Source organism: Cryphonectria parasitica, assembly GCF_011745365.1.
Source record: "Cryphonectria parasitica EP155 unplaced genomic scaffold M406scaffold_9, whole genome shotgun sequence".
NCBI classification, from domain to species: Eukaryota; Fungi; Ascomycota; class Sordariomycetes; order Diaporthales; family Cryphonectriaceae; genus Cryphonectria; species Cryphonectria parasitica.
Window position 1 is genome coordinate 2,808,617 of NW_024468917.1, and position 16,602 is coordinate 2,825,218.

Below are 16,602 nucleotides of genomic sequence, written 5' to 3' on the forward strand. Positions count from 1 at the left end.
CCTCCACACTTCGAATCCCTTCTCTCGCGTGTCTCATCAAGCACGGCCCTTCGATGCTCTTGTATTAGCGAAGACGGGCGCCCGAACGGCTGACAGTCAACCCTTAGAAGGCCCGTTCACTTGAAGGAAGGTCAGTGTGCAAACTGGACCTTGTCAGACTGTATAAAAAGGGGAAGAGGAAAAAAGTTTCATAGAGACTATGTCGGAAGATGCATACATTGGCATGTCCTCGCCGACATCTGATGAGGAAGATGAGTCGTTCAACTTCATCCACGACTCACCAACACCGGTGAACGAAGCATTGAGCTCTGGGCCACCGCAGAATCCGCACAACAGTTCTGTGTATAGCGAAGCGGGGACCAGCTGGACAGAAATACTAGACGCCATGGATCTCACACACAGAGGTTCGCCGTGTGCAGATACAGTACCATTTCCAAGCACACCATTATTTCCACCACCCACACGCCCAGCCACCCCCTTGGCCCCATCATCTCCGCACGACACAGCGACAACGCCGCACGCACGTCAACATGGAAGGGCGCGCTTCCCCTCTGATGTGGGAAAGCTACAGAGGATCTACCCTGCCCCAGAACGAGCTGTCACCATGCCTTGCGATGGTGAGGAAACTCCAATGCCGGCTTCGCACCGCGGACTGTTGCCATCCTTTCGGCGTTGGATATCGGAGTGGAGAGAGGACATCGGCTGGCCAGACAGGCAACAGGATATCCAAGATATCATGGGTGACGTGGGCATCGACATGGACGTCATAAATAAGGCGAGGAGAGTCTCCAAGGTGGGGGGCCAGCATAAGCGAACTTCGAGCCTCAACCTGTTGGTCGGCGCATCCGTACCACTGGCACGCCCAGGACTGGGTGCACGCACGATCTCTGCGTCCAGCGTCCGCTCTGACACGGCCACCGCCTCAGGAACGGCGTCGGGTGTGGCCACGCCAAGCACCCTCCGCCGCATCTTTGGCGCTGGTGTTGATGCACACGAGCTGACGAGCGCCCTACGAAACCTCAAGAAGAAGATCACGGCCCATGACAGCAAGCAGGTCAAATATATGAATGCCAAGGCTGAACTGGCTCACTGTCGTAATCTGGTGCTGCTCGTTGTGTATGCGTTCATGGCATATGGCGCGCCGTCGCACCGGCTCGAGGAATACACAATGCAGCTATTCAAGGCCCTGGACATAGACGGGAGGGTCAACTACTCAGTCGGGTGTATGGATATCTGCTTCATCAATCCCGTTGATCCGGCGGATCCGCTGACGAAGTCGGCGTATACGACGATTGTTAAGGCGCAGGGTCTTGATGTTGGAGCATGCGAGGTTGCATTTCGCATTTATAAGGATGTGGTGGCTGGGGCTTTGACCGTCCAGGAAGCTACGGACAAACTCACAACCTTAATTGAAGCGCCTTCTTACTATAACTCCTTGTGGCTGGTACCGTTCTACGGGCTCGCATCAGCATTAGCCTGTGTTTGTGAGTACTCCAACTCTGTTCAGCTTGCATTGTGCATATCCGGCCATTTTGCATCATCTTTTCCAAGCGGATCGTGGAATTTACTATTCCAAACAGGTTCTCCCCCTTTTGCCTTACTAACAACCTCCTGCCAGGGGCCTTCGGAGGTTACTGGACGGATATGCCCATTGCTTTTATCCTCGGCACTGTTGTTGGCGTCCTTCAGATCATCCTCGCCACTAGGAATCCTCTCTATTCCAACGTCCTCGAGGTCACCGCCTGTCTCATCACATCCTTCGGATCGCGGGCCTTTGCTTCCATCGGCGGCGGCGGATTACAAAAATACTTTTGCTTCGGCGCGTTGGCCGAGTCCTCTATCGCCATGATCTTACCTGGCTTCATTGTCTTGACGGGAAGTCTGGAACTACAGTCCAAGTCGATCACCGCGGGATCTACGCGGCTCTTTTATGCCATAATGTACTCGCTCCTCCTGGGTTACGGCATGAGCGTTGGCTCGCAGCTGTGGGAGTTAGCCGATCCGGATGCACCGACGTCGACAACGTGCCCGAGAACCATCGATCCCAAATGGAAAATCCTGCTTGTGCCATGTTATCTCGCCGTACAAGGTGTCATCATTCGTTCGAGACCCCGGCAGTTACCAGGCCAAATACTTGTCGGCTCAGCGGGGGTACTGGTGAACTGTAAGTTGCTTCCTTTGACCCTTTGGTCCACTCCAAGTTATGGAATGTACAAAGCGAGAGTGGAAGAGAAGGATTTTCCCCCACATCCTGGCAGCTCACCATCAGCTGTACGAAGACAGCTTTCGGGTCTGGGTGAGGCGATGCCTAGCTGACACTCACGAAACCTGCAGACTTCGTTTCGGCAAAGGCAACCGCTCAAGTTGCTGACACGGCTTCTGCATTGGTCGTTGGCATCCTTGGCAACCTCTGGGCACGATCTCATCATGGTTTCGCCTACGCAACTGTGGTGGCCAGTATTATGGCCTTGGTACCAGGAGGTCTCGCCGCGCAGGGTGGCCTAGTCACGGGAATTACGATGCCGCTCATCTATACCAGCTCAAACAGCTCCAACGCGCAAACATTATGGGGTGATAATATTTACAGGAGCTTTAGCGTTGGTGGACAGATGATTCAAGTAGCGTTGGGGTTGGCAGTAGGGGTGTTTTTGTCAGCACTCATAGTGTATCCGTTTGGTAAGAAAAATAATGCTTTGTGCTCCCTCTAGAAATGGAATATCAGGGTTTAAATTGCAAATATACATTCTGAAAAGCATTGATAAAGGTTGAGCTGTTGTTGCCACAGAATCGGAAGAGACGCCTTTCAACGAGGAAGACTGTTACTGTTTGGAAATGTTTGTCTCAACTACAGCAGGCTTCCGTGACCACACACATGGAGTCAGATAAGTGGGCTCGTTGAGCCTACTCGACGATGGAAGACTTCTTCGTGACCGCAGCGAGTAGTGACGATGAAATGTGTGAACATGATCTACATGACTGGCTTCCTAATACAAGTGCGCATATAGCTAGAGTGTGCGTGGCATGTTTTGCATTCAAGGAACCCCCCAATTTCAAATTATCGTGAAATTGAGCAACGCTCTCTCTTACACCAACCGGGAGTGGGCGTGTCGTACATGCGAGCATGCCTAATCACCATTCTGCAGGAGCAATGCGGCTAGCGGATGTGGGGGCTTGCTTTCAGGAGCGATGTGTGCTGGAATGTCTTTTGCTGTTCCGATGTGCCACAACGTCAGTTTCATCATGCTAATGCTCGCTCAGCTAAGCCCCCTGATGAAGAACAAGAGCGGACCATTCAGGTTGAGGCAAAGGAATGCCGAGTTCTGTTTGCCGACATATTGTCCCTGCTCTCATGCAACGAACCTGTATCGCTCTTTTCCTGATATAAGATGGATCAGGACGGTTTAACTTATGGGCTGGAAACATTGGGGTATTCGTACCTGCTTAGGCCTCTCTGGACTTCCGACTCATCGACATCCCCGAGATTAAGAGCCTGCTCATGAGACAGCTTGATACGCTGAACATAAGCTCGTCCAATGTTTGTAGGAGACAGTCAAAACACAGAGATCAATTAGCTGACATCACCGCTGCAGTGAAAGAAGAACTTACGGACAGCAACGGAGATGATCACAGCGACACGCCAGGCAAAGATGCCTCGAGGCAAGCAAGCACCCCTGTGCACTCAAAGGATGTGACCGTAGAGTTTGTGCAGTCAATACATGTAATCATTGACTGGCTCCACAGGCTCTCGAGTCTGGTGCGGAAGGCGAGCTTTGCCAGCCAGAACCAGAGGACGGCCAGCCTTCCCCTAAAAAAAGAAGATGACGATGATATTACACAATGCACGTCTGACAATTGCCGGAGTGCGATCAGACTTGAGTGTAAGGATTTGGCGGAACACATGTTAGATCGACTAGCACAGACAATGCTGCTCAGCCGTCGTTGGATCCTCTATAGGTGATCCCGTCAAAAGTAATGGAACAGGAGTAGCATCGACTGCGCCATTTTAACCCACCGCAGCTTCAGTCCGTGCAAGAAGTAGAGGGGATCGACCATGGCCAGGAGAGCTGTGGAGGAGGAGAGACAGAGCGGGGACCTGATGTCCCCTTCCAGCATACACCTAGCCGGCTCACGGCTACTACGGTGGACCGCGAGCAGTATGAAAAGTTGGCAGCTCGTTCTCGGATATCCCACGCAACAACGGCACCATTCCATATAGACGAGAAGTTACTCGTTCCTCCGCCGCCTTGAACATCGAAGGAGGGAATGGAGTTCGTCTGTGACTACTGCTGCCTCATCTTACCAAGCAAGGACTTCATGGACCGGGATAAATGGGCGTAAGTTTCTTTGGCCATTCATTCGTGCTAAACCTGAACCATTGTGGGTTATTTACATGTCCATCAAGCGATGGGGTAAGGAATCCATACCTGGCAACTGTCACAGGTGGTTATCCTAATGTTCAAGATAGACTTGATGGAACAAGTTCATGGTTCACAATGACTCAAGCGCACACGGCTAATGTCCAAAACTCCAAAGAGACCATATGAAGAAGGATTTTGATCTACCATACCAGACCAGAAGCACGTATCCAGGCTGATCTCCAGGTAGCTCGCCTCGCTATCACAAGCACAGAATGCCATGAGCTATATCACTGATGCAGATGCCAACGCTGATGTTGCTGCTGGCGGTGAGAAGATTGGCGTCTAAGACGTTATAATCCCCCCCCAAATAGAAAAACCTAAAACAAACTCCGGTCCCCATGCCGACGACCTGCCTCGAGCCTCGGCGCCAGCATCAGTTGTCCTCGTCATCCGAGGCCGCATCGGTGTCTACAACGGTACTGCCGTCGACTGCTAAGAGCCTCGCCGAGGACTCAAAGTACCGCCCGCGGTACCCATCCACCTCTCGGGATTTGCGCTCTTTTGTCTCGGGTTGGGGCTCTTCTCCCGCCTGGACGAGAACATCCCTACGGGCGTATGGGTGGGCTACATGTTCACAGGCCCTTTTGGAGGCGGCCTGCTCCTCAACACGCAGCTCCCCGCGTTTCAGGCACCCGTGTCCGAGGCGGACCAGGCTCTGGCGACAGGCTGCTGGAACTTTTTGCGTACTCTGGGGGGCGTCTGGGGCGTCGCCATCCCAGCGGCCATCTTTGCCAACCGTGTCGACGGGCTTGTCGCTGCAGGCCGGGTCTCGAACCCCGAAGCCGCGGCGATGCTCCTCGGCGGCGGCGCGTACGAGCACGCGTCAGCGGCCTTTGTGCGTGCGTTTCCGTCGCTGATTGACCAGGCTGAGATCATTGCTGTTTACCGCCTGGCCATCCAGAGGGTCTTCCTCGTGCGCATTGCCTTCACCAGCTTCGCATTCGTGATATGTCTGTTCGAGAAGAACATCCCTCTGCGGACGGAGCTGGTGACCGAGTACGGGCTGAACGAGGACGACAAATGAATAATGGGCTCAGAAAAAGGCCTGTTTCGTGCGCGCAGGCCTCCAGTGGTGGTGGCACGTGTATGGGAAAGGGGGTTCCTGACTATGTTAGGGCTGCCCATGTTAGGGCTGACATGACTTGCCTTTCAAACAAGAGACAACAAGGCTGAAATGCAAGGCGTTGACTGGTGGAATTGTGCCAGGCATGGAAAGGAAACCTCGGGGACAGCAAGCCGTGGCGTTGCTGTGAAATGCGAGCCGTGCGTTACCTCATGCCACTCCGGAGTGGAAAGCTATTTTCGGTCGGGTTGGTTTGCACTTGCCTCGCATCCCTCTACGGACACATCAGGAATTTCCGAGCGCCTTCTCCAGCAGGTCTATCATGTACCATGTAGCTCTGTCCAAGACCCCGCACTGTCCGAACGTATTGTGGATACACCCGCCTATAGTGCCTAGTGCTGACCAAAAACTAGCTGCGCGGCTTCCCGTTAGCACTAAATGCTTACGCCGTGCCTGCCGCCCCCACCCCGCCGCAGACCACGGCTCCTTCCCTTTGTGCTTGGCCCCCAAATCGTATAATGATCCTGTGTTCAGTAGGACAAAGGTCACGACTCATGACGTCCTAACCCAACGAACAAAAACATGAGATAATCCTTCATCCCCCACCAACACTATTGCTGTACAGTAGTAGTAAACGACGTCGGTCTATTCCCCCATGCACCGGACATCCATGATAAGAGGCTTGTCGCAAGTGGGTGAGGCCATGCACATACGATACACACCTCGTTGAGAGTCAGAGCAAATCACTCAGTCTGACTTTTGGTCGGCATGGTCTGTTCTGACCCTCCTCCTTGCGGCATGTATATATCCGAGGTCCCTGACTACAAGAGTCAAAAACAGGGTACAACCACATAGCACCGAGCCGTGTTCTGACTGTATACTCACAGGTCGCTGTCTATGCAATAGCACGAGGCGCATATTGCGTGTTCCACCACCCACTAGCCAAGTTTCCTGGCCCACGGGTGGCAGCCGTCTCGAACCTCTGGTACGCCTACCACTGGTAAGTGCTGTCTCGTCCATGCTCTTGTCCTCCCAAGGCAAATGCCAGCAGCGGGTTGACAGTGACGACACAGGATGTCCGGTAGATACCCGTGGGCCATAGAGGACGCCTTCCGCAAGTACGGCCCCGTCGTGCGCATTGCACCCAACGAGCTCGTCTTCTACACTCCTCAGGCCTTCACAGATATCTATGCAACGCAACACCGGGGCCTCGAAAGCTTCCCAAAGACAGACTTCCAGGATCGTGGCAAAGACCTTGGCGGCATTGCCTGGGAGAATGATCCCGTTCGGCATCGCGAGGTCGCCAAGAAGCTCGCCCCCGCCTTCAGCAGCCGGGCCATCAGGGCCATGGAGCCACTAGTCCATGAGTACATGGACTACTTTATCCAGAGGATGAAGGATCTCGGTCCTTCTGCTGCGGGCGGCGTGAGCCTCCTTGACTGGACAAACTGGCTGGCTCTAGACCTGGCAGCAGATCTTGCGTGGGGCCAGAAGATGCACGAGATGCGGAATATGAAGAGTGCCACCTACCTCGAGGCCCTCCTTGCCTTTAATTCCTTCGCAACTGTCATGCAGGTCTTCAAGAAATTCCCCCTCCTAGTCCTTTTGCAGTACTTTTTCGTTCCTCTGCACAAGTTGGGCGCCTTTGTGGCCATGGAGACGGCAACACGGCAAGCGACCCTGCGATGCATCGATATGATCGGCAAGACGGAGCACCCCGACTTTTTCGACTATATCCTGCCTCCGGATGAGCCGAAACCAACAGAGAAGCGCCAGCTTGTGCATCTGGGCTCCCTGGGACTGCAGATGATGTTTGCCAACTGGGGTCCTATGGCGGATTGGTGGTACGGCACGCTGTTGTACCTGCTGGACGAGCCTGCATGCTACAGCCACCTGGTCAAGGAGATTAGGGGCAATATTTACAGCTATGATGACATCAACCCGACCACCCTGGCATCGCTCCCGTTCCTTCACGCCTGTCTCGAGGAGACGCTACGCTTGCTTCCCACCAACCTTACAGGACTGCCGCGGTATAGCCCCGGCGCTGTTGTGGACGGTTATTTTGTTCCTAAGGGTGTAAGAAACATTTTCTCCGTAGCTTTGAACGAAAGCCTTAAATCCTGCTGACGCCCACATCACAGACCACCGTGCAGAGCAGTATCTTTACGCTCGCTCGCAGCCCGGATTACATTCGTGACCCTCTCTGCTACCGACCACAGCGTTGGCTGCAGCCAGACCACGCACTCTAGAACGCAAGCTTCGCGAAAGATGAGCTGAAGAGTCTTCCTTTCTTTAGCCTGGGTCCCCGAGCGTGCCTTGGCCGCGAGATGGCGTGGATGCAAGGGAAGCTTTTCCTAGCAAAGGTGCTGTGGGTGTTTGATGTCGTCAAAGTACCGGGCCAACATGTAAACTTGGAAGAAACTCTGCTTCACTACGGATTCTTTGAGAAGTCCGAGGCAAAGGTGAAGTTTGTCCCAGTTGTCAGAGACGTATAATCTCGATCAAGCGCAACCGCTGCCTGAGAAATGACTACAAATAATATGCAAGAATGTGAATCGGTTGGATTAATTATCACTTCATTCACTCCAAGCGAACGAAGTCAACAAACGGTAAATCTTTCTTATGTTCATTGAATTGGTAAAGCTACGATGATACCAGGGCTGGTGAATGGCTTGCTTAACACGCAAGATAGGGATTGGGACAGGAAGTGTACAGCATATACTGAGTGTTCTGAGGGCTGGGGTTTTTTTTTTGGGGGGGGGGGGTCCCCCCAGAAAGAGGGGGCCTCCCTAGATGGCAAGAACTGGAATAGAGTTGGGAAGTGACGTTCAATTTGCTGGCGACTATGCCTTTTGATGAAACACCATTGCTCCCAGGGACGGTTCAGAAAGCCCGTCGAGTTTGTTTCGTCTTCATGACAAGCGGGAGGGCTACTGCAGTGTGGGTAGCATTGCGAATTTCTGACACAAATCTCATCAACAGTCACTAGGCCAGCATGGACCGGTACGCTCTAGGCTCGGTTGTAGGCCCACGCTACATGAGAATGCGACTTCCAGCTGCACACCAGGTCCATAATGGTCACCGAAAAATGCGTCAAAGAGTGACCTGCTAGGAAACTCTCACGGCTCCTAAACCTGTCGACGCAATGATGTCGGTAACGAGCTTGTCTTGGCTAAAGAAGGTGTCTGGAAGTCTCGAGTTATTGGGTTCTGGAGCAGCCATTAACTAAGGTACAGCATCACCTTAAGAGCAAGGTGCGGGCTAAGCTCCTGCATATGTCCACTTCTTGATAATCTCACTTACCGTGCCAGTCGCCTTCCCCTTGTTTAAGATTTTTGCGAGGCGCAGGATATCAAGACGATATCCTCGGTTCCGAGGGGTTAGCGCTTGTCGCATCCAGACTGTCGGGTCAAGTCGACCATTTATGGAAATATCTTTCATTGGACATGCTCCGAGAAGGCCTTCGACACCGGCTCTAGGGGTTGTCACATGTTGCAATGCACCTATTGCGGCTTAGCCGAGCAGCGCGGGGTGTGCAGTACCGTGAAGAGGCCGGGGCGTAGTACCTCCCAAGATCGCATATGAGTCCCAAGATCTCCTAAAAACCCCAGAGCAAACATGGCGTATATCTCAACGAACGTTCTGTATTAGACTTGGAGGATACGATCAATCAAGACATTATTAACTTTCTGATTTTTTGGCGCCATTAGTACCTATCAAGCAAAATGGTTGTCCCTGCCACCCGCCAGCACGCGAGGGAGCTCGTGCAGCGAATCGCCAAGCGCAAGGCTATGTTAGAGAAGAGACTATCAGGAAGATGGACGCAGAAGCGTGCTGAGAGGTCGAAGAGGTTATACTCGGTCTGCAGGAACTGGGAGGAATTAATGTGATTGCGTACAATAGAAACAAGAACACCATTCCCAAAAAGTACGGAACGTTACCTTAACCACTCTCTGCAGGCTCGCCAAGAAACTTTACACGAGCAAAGCCCGCTTCATGTTTGAGCTACTCCAAAACGCCGACGACAACAGCTATGACAGAGCCGTAGAACTGGGATCTGATCCTTATAGTTCGTCCCAGGTTTATCCGCGTCAGATCGTGATCGAATGCAACGAAGATAGTTTCAATAATGAAAACCTCGCCGCCATCTGCTCGGTTAGACAAATCACGAAACAGGGAGCCCAAGGTTACACTGAGGAGAAAGATATTAGGTCTAAGGCCATGTTCATGATAGCTTATTATGCCCATATTCAGTCAAGTATCTTTTCTTGCTCCTTCAAGCACAAGAAGAGTGACTTGGGCATGGGCATGGTAGCTCCTGTCTGGGAAGACACGGATAAGGAGTCAACGCGCAGTCGACAAGGTTCACTCTTCACTTAAACGACACTGACGATCCAGACGTTCTCGCAAGGACGCAAAAGATCATCCAAGATCAGTTCGAGGATCTTGATGAAACCTTCCTGATGTTCACTAGGAAGCTGAGGAGGACCTACGTCAGCTTTCACGAAGAAAACGGAACACATATTCCCTCTGCTGTCTACTCCATCGAGTGCCCGCCGCCACGATATATATCAGGTCTTTACCGTCTCCCCAGCCTCTGTGTGGACGAAATCAGAGAGCCCCTATTTTATGATCGCGATCCGGAACAGATCGTGTCCGATGGCTACAAATGGGATGACTTGACTCGTCTCGCCCCCTATAGGTTTCGAACAGCCTCTTTCGTCGAAATCATCAGGTAGCTTCGGGAAAACCTTGGACAAGGCTCACTGTCCCGAATGAAGTCAAGTAGGACGTCTGAGGGCTGGCATACACGAGCCGCCAAAATTATTTCACGTCTTAATTATCCGAGAAAAAATACGTGCAAGTCGAGGAATTGCAGGCGCTCCAAAATGGCACTTGGGTTTCCGCGGTATCGGGCCTGCTCTACTTTACTCGGGGAATGCATTGTACATTCCTGATAGCGTCAATCCCCGCTTTATAGAATGTAACCAACTCTCATTGCCTTACCCCTTTCGAGAGTCTAGGTGTGAAGACGGCCACTCCAGAGCTCGTTCGAGACAAATTCCTGCAGCGGTACCCGCCAAGGGAAATCCCTTTAGGCGTATTGCTTGATGCATCCATATGATACCTGAAGTTTCTCTACTTTATCGAAAGCAAATATTGCCATTATAAATCCAGTTACAGCTCACTCACAGTCTGCGATGCTCGTGGAGTCATGCCACGACCGATTGTGGTATACATGGTCGACGACAAGCCATATGGGCCCCGGTAGCTGCTCGGGAAAACCGATGCGGGTTCAAATTTCGAAGACAGTCCACCGGGGTACTCTTCTGCATGCTTCATCAACCAAGAGTATTTCAGGGACACTCCCCTCACGCCTCTGGGCCACCTGGCATGGGCGGAACGGTTTCACCAACGAGTCGCTTGCAACCGGGTCATCTAATTCCCACAATGCAAGTTTCTGCAACATGAAGCAGAGTATTCTTGGGGTGTGCTTTGAGTGGACCATCAACGTTGTTTGCGCCTCACGGCGGATTTCGTCGGTTGCTTCGAGGCACAAAGGTGCTGTGCCGAGGAAATCATCAATTCCCGCTAGCCAAGACGTACTTCCCGGCTAAGGAGCTGATAGCCCGTGTTCAGCGATATGTGCAGCCAGATGCATTCTTTCCATGGTTGTGGCTGGACTCCGGTGCCACACATGATATCATTTCCGCGCGAGTGAAAGGGTTTGTTGTCCGAGATAGGACTTGGGTCACGCCCAACTGATCTTGACTTTGCTCTAGACATGCTCCAGTATAGTCGAAAAGCTTTCCCAAACAGAGTCACTTCTGAGGACAAAGCCAAGCCATTCAAACTTTACGATCACATTCGAGCTAGACATAGTGAGAGCGAGAACCGGTTAGAAGCTCAGGAGAAGATCCGGTATGTTTCCGTCATCCAGTTCGATGTCCTATACAATCTGACACATGAACACAGAAGAATATTCTCGAGCGGAGATTACGTTTACATACCATCACCGGCATCTACAAGGGCTTGGACATCTTGAGAACAAGTCTCGGCCTCTCCATCAAAACCTCAGGCAAGCCAAATTGAGCAGGATATCGGTAGAAGGACAAATATGACTGATTATGAATCTTGTTATTCAGGAATGCCTTTGAGAGAAACTCGCTTATTGACGCCCCCTCGGACGACATGCAGGCATGGCGCAAGGCATCGGAGTGCGTGTGGTCTCACGCAGCTCGGCTCAAAGGGACTCATCGATGATTACGGTGACCTGAAACAGCTCTTGGTGGGCTTTCTCGGTGTCAAGCCTATCGATGTGTTGAAGGAGGCAGGTCGTAGAGTATCCATTTCAATGAAGGTTCCAAGGGACTCTACCTGGACGGTTAACTTTCTGCTTCCTACAGAAACCAACCATCTTACCTCGTTGGGAGTTGTGAATGGCCAAATCTTTCCTGTGAGGTACCCCGGCCCTAATGGACATATCGCGCATGTGTCGGTGAGCACACAATTCTTTCTTGTTGACCGCGAGCTGTAAAAGGAAGCCTTTCAAAACCAGGTTAAACTCCTCCGCTTCCCAGTCGAGGACGTCTCCTGGCTGTGTCACTTCCTCGACTGGTCTTCCCGTGGCGACATATATCTCTCAGAGCGTATCAAAGAAGCCGACTCGTTTCACAGCGGAGGAGCCCGGCCAGTACTAAAGTCGGACCGACAGGTTCGAAATCGAGCTCATGTGCTGCTCAGGTGAGCATTCACGGCCAGCAAATTTGAACTTCCCCAGTCCGCTGACCCGTTGCATAATTGCTACCCAAATTCAATAGTCCACGCACATAGTCCCAGGCAGATTCGGAAACTTTTTCTGAGGTCTTGAAGAACGCAGAAATCCGCGAGGCAGATGGTATTTCTTCCGACCTCAGGCTCCATCAGCACGATAAACTCTATATTGTGGAAGGCAAGAGAGCCACTATACACATTGATGAAGGTCTATCAGGTCTCAAGGTATACCTTCCGCGGAAGAAGAAAGATCAGGGATATGTGTTCGCCATGTCGAGTGAGCTTGAACCCCCCATTGCCCCGTCACTTGTAGCGCATCCCACTAACTTCGGGGCAAATGAAAACAGTGCAATAATCTCAGAAGATTTCTAGGACATATATGTCACCTTTCGCGTTTATAATCTAGTCTAGGCTAATAATAGCTTTCGAGTATATTTAAATCCAGAAGGACTCAGAGAAACGGGTCATTGAAGTTCATAGAGGCGATTTGGTTACTTGTGCCTGGACATGTTGCGTAGCCGCATAAACCCCTCCCCAGGTACGAATCCCAATAGTTCCAATAGAGCGAACAGCTTTGTGTTAGAGGCTTGGAAAATACATTACTTTTGTGTGGTTGATTAGGGTGATTAAGACGGGGTAATGATACTCATGCTCAAGTTTTCAAACAGATATAGGCGCGGGCTACAATAGTAGAGGTGGGTTATAAATAAAGCCGTGAATCATGGTACAACGATGCAGAGGCTCCCCCGGATGAGTTTGCGTGGCGTAATTATATGGTCACAAGGGCGGCGGTAGAGGATAATGTTAAGCCCCACACCTGGGCACCGCACGACGGCACTCGAACAGATATGAAGAGTATCTATCACTTATTTTTCTTTAAGAAGATGCCTGCATCAGTAGGTCTTTATATGGTAGCCGTGAGGTTGCTCGAGCACTGCAGCAAAAACCAAGTTTTACAACCCGCATTTTCTGGACAGCGCGAGGGTTGATGAACAAAGAGGTGGATTTGGGCTTGGGTTTTTATTCCGGGGGAGGGAGGAGGAAGGGAGGAACGGCATGCATGTGCTGCATGAGGCTCTCCTAATAACAGCTGCAACGATACACAGACCTGTTCATTTTCCGTGAGTTGGATGCCGCGATCATGGTACTGAGCCAAGTAGCTGGTAGCAGTGTACAGTTATTGGCGCCAGAAGAGCGGGTGCATGCAAAGCGAAATACTAAGCGGCCACAAAGAAGAATCACGGGCAGAAGAGTATACGTCAATCTACGATCGACATAGGCTTCAGACATTCGGTTGGAAAGGTTGGACCACTTTCTTGTTGGAGGTAGCATCAGCAGCGTGGCGCTTGAAAGTGAAGCCATATTAATTACTGAACGAGGTTGGCAGAGACAAGATTAGTGAATAGGGCTATCATGGAGTGGTAATGAAACGCCGAAGTTTTTCGTTGACGGCAGCAGGGCCCTTTAACGTCTCGGCTTGCATTAATGTTCTAGCCCCCACGAATGGATTTCAGCCACATCTTGCGCTAATGGACCTTGGGTTGCAGTACGTACATAGTACAAGATCGGTATATTTTGTCCTTGGGGGCCAAATGCAGCAGTGGGAATGAAAAGGTACAGTGCATGCGCTTTGTGCAAATCAACGCACAAGATGATCGCTGCTAGCTGTTCCAAGTGGAGATTCTCGGGGAATCTCAGCTCTGTTGGGTTATACAACGCTAGACACTGCCACATATATACTGGCATGCATAGTACATATTACTCGTGTTGAACAGAAATACCTATGTGACGTGCTCAGATGATCTCCTCTCATGTTTTAGTCAGGATTGCAGCAAACTGATATCAGCAACTCTCGTATATAGTTCGAGCGGTCTCTTGCTCTGAGGCGCCTCTTGTGTGATTATCGGTTTAGAACCAGCCACGCCTGCCTCCTGCTCCTTCTGCTCCTCCTCCTTCTCCTAGTCAGCATACGTGCAGCTGAAACATACTAATACGCCATGATACTCACTTACGGAGCCATCATGGCATCGAATCTCGGCTTGCTACCATATCTGGCATGCGCATTACTCGCCGCCCCTTTTCTAACGTGGCTTCTCACTTGGTATCGATTTTGCGGGCAGATTTCTGACTCGCGACACAAATGATATGAAGCCTGTCCCAACTAAGTCAAAGCACCCCCTTCCCGATCACCCTGGTCAACCACACCGTATATATATATATATGTAGAAGGCACTCTATGGTGTACTACAAATGGTATAAGGGAAGATCGTTCATTGTTTTCTATCTCAAAAAGGCGCCTTGCCAACTGCCCGTCTATATAGAAAGGGACAGTAGGCGCTAGTCCCAATTGGGACAGAAACACCAGTGACTCACCACTTGCCCTAGCCCAGTGAATGGCTAAAAGGTTAGTCACTATTTCCTGTGACTGCTGGCCTGGGGCCTCGTATTTCATTCAGGCCCTATGGCTGCTGCCACAATATATATATTTCATATAGATTTACTCATCCTATTCACCCACCACGATGCAATCCTCCTCATCAGTAGGTAATTCAAGGCCGCTCTCTTCATCTAGACTATCCTCATCTCGATTGACTGCGTTTTGAGCCCTCTGTATATCCTCAACCCCTGCAAACTTCGAATTCGTGCTTACATCGATCTTTCTTCTTTTACTAGGCTTCAGCGCCTCAATCTGCTTTCTCAACATCTGATTTTCCTCCAATGCTCTTGCAAACTCGAGATCTCTCTCGTTATAAGCCTTTTTTATCTTTCTGAATAGCATACAGCAGTCTGAGTCTGTTGAAAGATGCTGCTGAGTTTCCTATAGCTGGTAATATAGCTGTTTAGCCTTGTGAGGCGTTGAAAAAACTATAAGCTAGCTTGATGAGGCTTTTGGAGGAAGCTTAGATACTATTGATGGTATTGAGGCTGAATTTGACTAGCTCTGAATGCTTGGTTGACTGTTCTCGAGAAGAAGAGGGCTTAAGAGCGCTTTGGAGGATCTCAGAGGCTATAAACTAGTTGCTTTCCATCCAGATCTAATATTCTAGCTTAAAAGACTTTTCAGATGAGCTAGATGATAGTGCTTAAGGAATAAACGTTTGCTTGCAATAGTTGAATCCTCCTATTAGCTTATATTGCTAACTTTCTTTCTGTATGCTTGTTTGAGAAATGAAAAAATCTCTAGATCGAGAGATTGAAGTATATAAGAAATATAAGAAGGCAAGTAGATCAACAGAATGTTGTTTTGATAGCATTGCTATATAAACTCGTTAGTTTTATAGCTGTTATAGCTATTCAGAACTAATAGTCTAATCTCTGAGGGATTCACTGATAAGCTGTCTGGAATGAAGATCTTTTCTAGCTATTCAAGTGCTATTTTATCATTAGTTCATCTGTTTGATATAGCAGTAAACTGCTAGCTCTTAAAAAGCTTCAAATCAATAGGAAACTACTGCTGCTATACAGTTTGCCCTTTGAAAATCACCAGAGGAAGGAGATAAGCTTCCATAGCTGAGATACACTTGAGGAAAGAGGTCCAGGCTTTTGATCCAAGCTCTTTTCTTTGGATTGAACATAAAGAGAAGCCTCCAAGAACTAATCCATTCTCTCCTTAGCTCTCCATAAGCCCAGCTTCATCCATATTCCATCGATTAGCTGGCTTAATAGCTTGGATGCAAGAAAGATTGAAAAGATAGAACCAAGGCTGTATTATCTCTGTTATAGCTCCATTAGTTCGTTCAGAAGCTATTCAGCGAGTTCTTCTGATCTGCATCTCTGAATTTCTCTTCAAAAAACCCTAGATCCATCTCTTTCCAAGAGATTCAGTATCTCCTTTGATGAGAAGGATCTTCCGTGCGAAGAATCTCAACTCTGAATGGCTTGATGAAAGCTCTAAGCTTTCCTAAACCAGGATCCATTCAGCTAGTTTTCTTTCTTGAATAGAAAAGAGCCTTTGAAAAGATTCAGTATCTATCTGATGAGACTGAACGCCTGTTAAACAGTTCTGAAGTGTTGTATAAGGGATACCTCATTCGATCGAGGCCTTGCGAAGAGAACAGCCTGTCTTGATAGCCTCGAGGGCGGCAACGATTTCAGATTCCGTATACTGCTTCATTGGACTGTATTTACTTTATGCTGAAAGTTTGAAGTGAATTGGAAGAGGATTGATGAAGAAAATTAAAAATATATCGAGGGGTTGAAAAGGCGGCGTGGTTGACCAGGGTGATCGGGAAGGGGGTGCTTTGACTTATTCCATATCGGACACCCTTCATAGGATATATCGTGTCAGCTATGCTCAACCCTGAAAGATTCGTATCCAGTATATTGTGAGCTGAGCATCGTAGCTGC

At 50.1% G+C, this 16,602-nt stretch overlaps 4 protein-coding genes across 4 annotated transcripts; all 4 read left to right on the forward strand.

The window, feature by feature from the left end:
* Positions 1–1,126: 1,126 nt before the first annotated feature.
* M406DRAFT_343281 (DUF1212-domain-containing protein) lies at positions 1,127–2,708 on the forward strand (the record flags this gene model as incomplete). Its single annotated transcript, XM_040921855.1, has 3 exons — positions 1,127–1,484; positions 1,619–2,164; positions 2,335–2,708. The coding sequence occupies 3 exons, from the start codon at positions 1,127–1,129 to the stop codon at positions 2,706–2,708; spliced, it is 1,278 nt and encodes a 425-aa protein (XP_040772172.1).
* Positions 2,709–4,635: 1,927 nt separating this feature from the next.
* Positions 4,636–5,442, forward strand: M406DRAFT_334797 (uncharacterized protein; the record flags this gene model as incomplete). The annotated part of the gene is made up of 3 exons (XM_040920972.1): positions 4,636–4,684; positions 4,730–4,834; positions 4,877–5,442. 3 exons carry the CDS (start codon positions 4,636–4,638, stop codon positions 5,440–5,442), a joined length of 720 nt encoding a protein of 239 aa, XP_040772173.1.
* A 694-nt stretch (positions 5,443–6,136) lies between these two features.
* On the forward strand, positions 6,137–9,712 carry M406DRAFT_343282 (cytochrome P450; the record flags this gene model as incomplete). Its single annotated transcript, XM_040921856.1, has 6 exons — positions 6,137–6,176; positions 6,388–6,481; positions 6,555–7,557; positions 7,623–7,701; positions 7,750–7,871; positions 9,668–9,712. The coding sequence occupies 6 exons, from the start codon at positions 6,137–6,139 to the stop codon at positions 9,710–9,712; spliced, it is 1,383 nt and encodes a 460-aa protein (XP_040772174.1).
* Positions 9,713–11,266: 1,554 nt separating this feature from the next.
* On the forward strand, positions 11,267–12,627 carry M406DRAFT_73631 (uncharacterized protein; the record flags this gene model as incomplete). The annotated part of the gene is made up of 4 exons (XM_040925632.1): positions 11,267–11,403; positions 11,701–11,980; positions 12,041–12,196; positions 12,316–12,627. 4 exons carry the CDS (start codon positions 11,267–11,269, stop codon positions 12,625–12,627), a joined length of 885 nt encoding a protein of 294 aa, XP_040772175.1.
* Positions 12,628–16,602: the final 3,975 nt, after the last annotated feature.